This window comes from Poecilia reticulata, linkage group LG20, assembly GCF_000633615.1.
Source record: "Poecilia reticulata strain Guanapo linkage group LG20, Guppy_female_1.0+MT, whole genome shotgun sequence".
Lineage (NCBI taxonomy): Eukaryota > Metazoa > Chordata > Actinopteri > Cyprinodontiformes > Poeciliidae > Poecilia > Poecilia reticulata.
Window position 1 is genome coordinate 25,338,293 of NC_024350.1, and position 7,351 is coordinate 25,345,643.

The 7,351-nt window shown below is 40.7% G+C and overlaps 1 protein-coding gene across 1 annotated transcript in view; it reads left to right on the top strand.

Moving 5' to 3' along the window:
- The first annotated feature begins 1,352 nt into the window (after positions 1-1,352).
- The window catches only part of LOC103457023 (protein NLRC3-like), an 8,541-nt gene continuing 2,542 nt past the window's right edge, over positions 1,353-7,351 (top strand). Inside the window, exons 1-3 of the mRNA XM_008396930.1 lie at positions 1,353-1,608; positions 3,035-4,874; positions 5,823-6,031. Coding sequence (XP_008395152.1) covers positions 1,353-1,608; positions 3,035-4,874; positions 5,823-6,031 — 2,305 coding nt within the window. The remainder of the gene's footprint in view (positions 1,609-3,034; positions 4,875-5,822; positions 6,032-7,351) is intronic.

A 7,351-nucleotide genomic window follows, 5' to 3' on the forward strand; every position in this document is an offset into this window, starting at 1 on the left:
CAACAGACCATCTTCCTCTAAAAGAGGTCTGGACCTGAAAGGYTTCAGAACCTCTGCTATAACGAAAACCTTTCTAACAGGAGCCACTCCAACATGTGAGCAAGCTGCTGTTCAAGAGCAACGCATCACAWCTTCATAGGAAATATTCACTCCKTCATTTACTAAATCTGACCTCACTGTGGATATTTCTGCTGACATGATTCCAGTTTGGACCTGAAAAGGTTTGAAATTAATTTTCCTCCTGCACCCAGAAGTTYTGCAGATGGTTCTGAGGAAAGTCATGAAGTAGTGAAGGAGAGGATAATTCAAGTTCAGATGTTACCTGTTGGAATCTCGTTTCTCTGATCCTCTACACACATGATGGGTCTCAGCTTTCTGCTTTACAGGACAGTTACTGGGACTGGATCAATGGGAACTGACTGGTTCTGGTTTATCTCTCAGACTGACTGAAGTCCAAAATATGGAAGRTTTGGATCWAAAGGAGGACAGAGCAGAACCTGCAGGATCCATCTGTCCCTCTATGAGGAGTGACCGGTCCAAAAGTATACCTCCARACTTCARTACTGAAYCTGRACATTCAGATATAAAGTAAGAAAATAGTTTGTAACTGATTTATTTGACTCCACAGAGATGTATCTAATGTAAACTGGATGGTCTTCAGCAAATAAAATGTACCTTGACTTTCTCTAAACCTGTAGCTAAATAAACATAAAGAATGTTAGTCAGTAAATCAGTAGAGTTTCAGTGAAGGTCTAACTAAATGAGTGATGGATAAAAACATTGCATCWAAACAAAAACATTCAATACTGTGAGGATCAATTATTGTAATGTTTCTAAATCCWCTAAAAGAGGGAACCACAKGAGCCTCTATATCARGGAAACTGGGACCAGTTAGAAATGGGAACACAAKGACCAGTTGATCCCAACAGGCTGATGACTTGGTCACTTCCACCAAGTATCTGCAACTCAAAACAAAAACATCAACAGATCAAAGCAGCACTAGAAGACCAGGGTCATCACCTTTTTCTAGTCTTCTGTTTCCTGTTTGGTTCTTGGGTTCTGGTCTTTAATGGTGACCACAGCATCTCCTCATAGAAGATTTTTAGTTTTGATATCAGGAACCAGGGGTCTCATTTACAACGGATTGCATAGCCTTCATACTACAAGTGCACATCTGCCCAAAAGGCAACAATGGAGTATGCCAAAACAAACAAAAAAATTGATTATTCAACTATGTGAATGCACACAAGCACATAATTTTCCTTTATAAATCACAGCTGAACCTAAAAGTTTGCAGGATCATCATCTTCCGTGAGACAGCTCCAGCCTGTTGTTAGTGAACTATTTCAGTGATGAAGCAATGTCTCCACAGAAGGAGGAAGAGGAGCAGCGTTGATGAGGAGGAGCAGCCGTCCTGCTGTGCTTTGTGTCAGGAGGTTCTGGTGGATCCGGTCTCTACCAGCTGTGGACACTGGTTCTGCAGACAGTGCATCAGGTCCTACTGGGACCAGTCTGCTCCATCTGGACCCTCCTCCTGYCCCCAGTGTGGRRAAAGACCCAGAACAGGAGCTGGACTGCTGACAGCCAATCAGAGCAGCTGTGCTCCAGGTGAGACTGAACACGTCCAATCAGAGCTTCCTTCTGTTGCTTCTGTTTAAACATTTTGACATCTTTCAATAGGATTTGAAATTCAAGTTTTAAAAATTTTTCTGTGATCAATTATTCAACTAAATCTCTGTAGTTACAGTTGGACTAATTGTAACATATTACACATTATTTATTTGTACAATATAAGTCACGAACTGAATTTAACTGAACAAACCAGTATGAGCTTCCTATTGGATAGTTACTGCATGTACACCTGTCTTCCACCTGGTAATACGTTATTTAAMCCCAGCTGATCCAGTGACTAGGTACTCATTTCTTAACTATGTGGAAAGATAATGCGGATGTGGGAAATATTGTAGTCTGTTTTAAGAAGGGTCAAATCATTTACATTCATCAAGCAGAAAAAAACATTGAAGGAGATTGCAGAAACTCCTGAAATAGTGCTGATAATTGTCCAACTTATTATTAAAAATTGCAAAGATAGTAGGGAGCCATCATCTTAGAGGAAGAAATGCAGTCTGAAAAGTTATATGTGAATTGGTAGCACAATTGGAGACTGCAGCTCAAAGGAGGAGCTGTGTGGAAAAGGCAGCGCTGAGTGAGAGCAAGTGTTTTGCACCCAAAATGGCTGCCCCAAAGGTTAAAAAAATGTTCAGACATGTATGAAAGACAAAACAATACTCCAGATGTCTTTTTGATAAGAGAATAACATTTTAACATGATGCAAATCTCAAAAGCTCAACTTTATGTAATACTGTCCCTTTAATGGTGACAGCATTACATAAGAGTATTTTTGCATACACAATTGGGGCTGAAAATTTGTGAATTCATAAGAAAAACCCTAACTAGTGAAGCTAAATGGTGGAAAAAGGCTACAATTTGCAAGAGAGCATGAAGATTGGAGTTTAGGGAGATGTAAGAAGGTCAAATAAATTGATGAGTCCAGATTTACCCTCCTTCAGAGTAATGGGCACATCAGGGTAAGAAGAGAGGCAGACGACCCATCATGCTTAGTGTCTATAGGCCTGTGAGGACAATGCTATGATCTGGAGCTGTTGCAGTGCCCATTGTTTGGACTCTCCCTCATCAATACAAGAGCTTGGTGAAAAAAAATATGTATCAGTGTGTAGAAATACATCTTGTGACATCACARAGCCTTACAAAAAAATGCAAATGTGTACTATAGTCAAAGTTTTGGGTGAGCCAATAAAATATTAGTGTGTATAACTTTTATGGAGACATCTTTTTGCCATGTAGCATGTAAAAACATGTACTTGAAACAGTCATGTCATTTCCAGTCTAATTGTTCTATAAAAACATTYAACCCAGTTGTTGACTGAGAAATGCCATGTTACAGATTGTTTTTCTCCAGCTTAATCACACAATATCCTGAATTTTTTCTTCAATTGTGTGTTCTTCATTTCAGCAGACGTTTGTCTGCAGGAAGTTCTAAAGGAACATAAGATCAGTCTGAGGAGGAGATGTGAATGTGTGACTAAAGAAAGTGATGAAACAGGAAGTAGAACCCCCTTCAACAAGATCTACACTGATCTCTACATCACAGATGGATGGAGTGAAGAGGTTAATACCCAACATGAGGTGAAGCAGCCGGAGAGAGCTTCCAAGATCCAGAACCTCCATGGGTCTCCAATCAGGTGCCATGACATCTTTAAATCCTTCCCTGACCAACATGGAGCCATCAGAGTGGTTCTGACCAATGGCGTCGCTGGTGTTGGAAAAACCTTCTCGGTGCAGAAGTTCACTCTGGACTGGGCCGAGGGCTTGGAGAACCAAGATGTTAGTGTGGTGGTTCTGCTGTCGTTCAGGGAGCTGAACCTGATCAGAGATSAGCAGCACAGTCTTCTCTCGCTGCTCCATGTTTTCCATCCAACACTCCAGAAGCTCCCAGCAGAGCAGCTGGCTGTCTGCAAACTGCTCTTCATCTTTGATGGCCTGGATGAAAKCAGACTTTCACTGGACTTAAACAGTAGTCAGCTGGTTTCTGACGTCACACAGAAGTCATCAGTCAATGTTCTGCTGACAAACCTCATCARGGGRAACCTGCTTCCCTCGGCTCTCATCTGGATAACTACCAGACCTGCAGCGGCCAATCAGATCCCTTCTTCATGTGTTTCCAGGGTAACAGAAGTACGAGGCTTCACCGACGCCCAGAAGGAGAAGTACTTCAGAAGGAGGTTCAGTGATGAAGAGCTGTCCAGCAGAATCATCTCCCACATCCAGACCTGCAGGAGCCTCCACATCATGTGTGAAATCCCAGTCTTCTGCTGGATCACTGCTAYGGTTCTGGAGAACATGTTGMCCTCAGARCARRGAGGAGAGCTGCCCAAGACCATGACTGACATGTACTCACACTTCCTGCTGGTCCAGACAAAGAGGAAGAAGAACAAGTACCATRGAGGACATGAGACAAGTCCACAGGAACTGATGGAGGCTGACAGGGAAGTTCTTCTGAAGCTGGGGAGGCTGGCGTTWGAACATCTGGAGAAAGGAAACATCATGTTTTACCAAGAAGACCTGGAGCAGTGCGGTCTGGATGTCACAGAGGCCTCWGTGTACTCAGGAATGTGTACAGAGATCTTCAAAAGAGAGAGTGTGATCTTYCAGAAACCAGTTTACTGCTTTGTTCATCTGAGCATCCAGGAGTTTCTGGCTGCAGTTTATATGTTCCACTGTTTCACCAGCAATAATACGGAGGTGATTGAGAAGTTCCTGAGGGAACGAGACACTGACAAGAAAATAGATGCGATGAAGAAAATCCTGAAACAAAATTACAGTGAAACATCTCTGGAGGACTTCATGAAGAGAATTTTGGAAACATCTCTCAGCAGTAAAAATGGCCACCTGGATTTGTTTGTYCGTTTCCTTCATGGCCTCAGTCTGGAGTCCAACCAGAGTCTGTTAAGAGGCCTGCTGGGTCAGACAGAGAACAGTTCAGAAACCAYCCAGAGAATCATCAACAATCTGAAGGAGATGAACAGCAATAGAATCACTCCTGAGAGAAGCATCAACATCTTCCACTGTAGGGTGGAAATTAAAGACCTCTCAGTTGATCAGGAGATCCAACAGTTTCTGAAATCAGAGAACAGATTGGGGAAGAAACTCTCAGAGATCCAGTGTTCAGTTCTGGCCTACATGCTGCAGATGTCAGAGGAGGTTCTGGATGAGTTGGACCTGAAGAAATACAACACATCAGAGAAGGGACGCCTGAGAATGATTCCAGCCCTGAGAAACTGCAGAAAGGCTCGGTGAGTCCAGATGTATGTTGTCCTTGTTTGAATGTTAATTCAACACTATTGTCCTGATGGGTCTCTGGTTTGARCCATAACTAGATGAGAAGCTGCAGGCACTTCTGCTTTGTTTGAGGGCAGTGGTCAGATTATTGCCTCTGTTCCAGGATGGTTACAATGTAGCTTTACACCATCAGCTCATGAATGACTTAGAATTGTCTAATTATTTTAAACTAATCTTCATGAAGACCTAGTGTGCATCCAGATTGTTCCTGCAGCACACAGCACTCAGAACTCAGGWKAAAGAAACACGAAGGTTYACTAACAGGCAGTAAAKATGGCTGCTGCAAAAAAACCTTCTGTGTTGGTGAACATAAAGGTTTGGTTGTTTTAACCTGTTGCTCAGTTTTTCTGATTCCATCTCTGTGGATGAATGGAGCTTTTAACAAAACCATAAGTCTGCAGCCAAAGCATAACCAGAACCGGAACCATGACCAGAACCAGAACCATGATCTTAAGGGACTGGAGACTGTCATGTCAAACATAGTAAATATAAACAGATGTTCATTAGATGACGACATCACAGTTGCAGTTTTTTAACNAGGATAAAGAAACACGAAGGTTTACTAACAGGCAGTAAAGATGGCTGCTGCAAAAAAACCTTCTGTGTTGGTGAACATAAAGGTTTGGTTGTTTTAACCTGTTGCTCAGTTTTTCTGATTCCATCTCTGTGGATGAATGGAGCTTTTAACAAAACCATAAGTCTGCAGCCAAAGCATAACCAGAACCGGAACCATGACCAGAACCAGAACCATGATCTTAAGGGACTGGAGACTGTCATGTCAAACATAGTAAATATAAACAGATGTTCATTAGATGACGACATCACAGTTGCAGTTTTTTAACSTGTGTACATAATACAAATTGTMTGAWTTAATTAGAACGGTTATTTTTCTCTAATCACAGACTTGCTGGCTGTAAACTCTCAGAGGCWGAATGTGAAGTTGTGGCCTYAGCTCTAAAGGCGAAGCCYTCCCATTTGACTGAACTGGAAATAAATGAGATYTATGGAGTGAGAGATGGTGGAATGAAACATCTGTGTGAGATCCTGGAGAATYCARTCTGCAAAGTGAAGATCCTGAGGTTTGTMTTTTCTGTTTATCCAATTAAAAACAGTTACTTAAATTTAATACTTATTTATTTTAATGATTTTATTTTAGTRCAATTTCTTTAAAAACATCCTCCTGTCTAAATTTGTAAAACCTTTTATCTTGTAAATAAAATATTTAATGATTTTAGAATATTTTAGTTTTACACACATTAAAATGGTTTGGACTAAAAAAAAGTTTTAGAAACCAAGTCACAAGATATTACTTGCTTCTTTGTTCATAATTAAGAAAATTATGTTTAGTAAAGGAAAGATTTTGATCATACAAGATAAGATGAATTTGCTTTATGTCTGATATTTTTATTTACATCTTTATGTCAAGAACTGAATTTTAATMMATTTAAATTAGCAGGACCACATACAGAAACACAAAGTTATGCTTAGCTATAAAATCACATAAAAATACTGATGACGAGAAACAAAGATAATATATATATTTATARAAACAGTTGACACCTCCAGGTTAACAAACCTGTACCTGAACCTGTTCAGAAGCCGTAGTTCTGTTGGGTGAGGGAGAAATTGTCTGACCACGTCTGAGCACAAAGATCCTTCTTCAGGAAATTCATGAGGAACTGGTGAGGAATTGGTGTTCATTCTCTTTTGGGATGACTGAATGTTAGATGGGCAGGTTTTAAAATATTAACCACATCTGGCTGTTGAAGGACTGAATGGTTCTTACAGCAACATGTATTTATCCAAAAGTAGCACATGCAAGAGTAGCTCCAACCAAGCACCATAGAGCWATGACTAGGTATGGGGCAGGGTTCATAGGTATATAGCGATTTGAAAAAGCCATGGTTTCAAAACCATTTAAATTTTCCCTAATGCTGTTTGTCACTTTGACCAGCGGAGGCTCAGCGTTTGAAAGGAGGCATCACAACAAAATGCAGTTGAGAACCTCTAATCTCCATCACACTTTTCCTGTGGTATAAGAATTTATTCTGTTTGGTCAGAAATAAAACGCCACCTGTCACATGTAGCTGTAGTATCACAACCCCTCCCCACACTTCCCTGCTTACTACCTGTGCTAGTACTACCCCACTCACTGTTAAGGGGAGATGCATATATCTGTATATATACAGGAATATTTCAGCTACCATTCAAARTCAGACAGCAACTAAGGGGAAGAACACTGTCCTAAGTGCAAAATGTCCTTACAAACAGCACAGGTGGCACATCAAACATGATGGCGTATCTAGTGGAACATCAATCATCACTATTTGCTAAATTTAGTGTCAAGTTTATGGTGTCTTGAAATGAACGAAGTATCATTATCATCACGTCTGTCCTAACCATTCTTTAACAGTAGCAGTGGCAACAACAG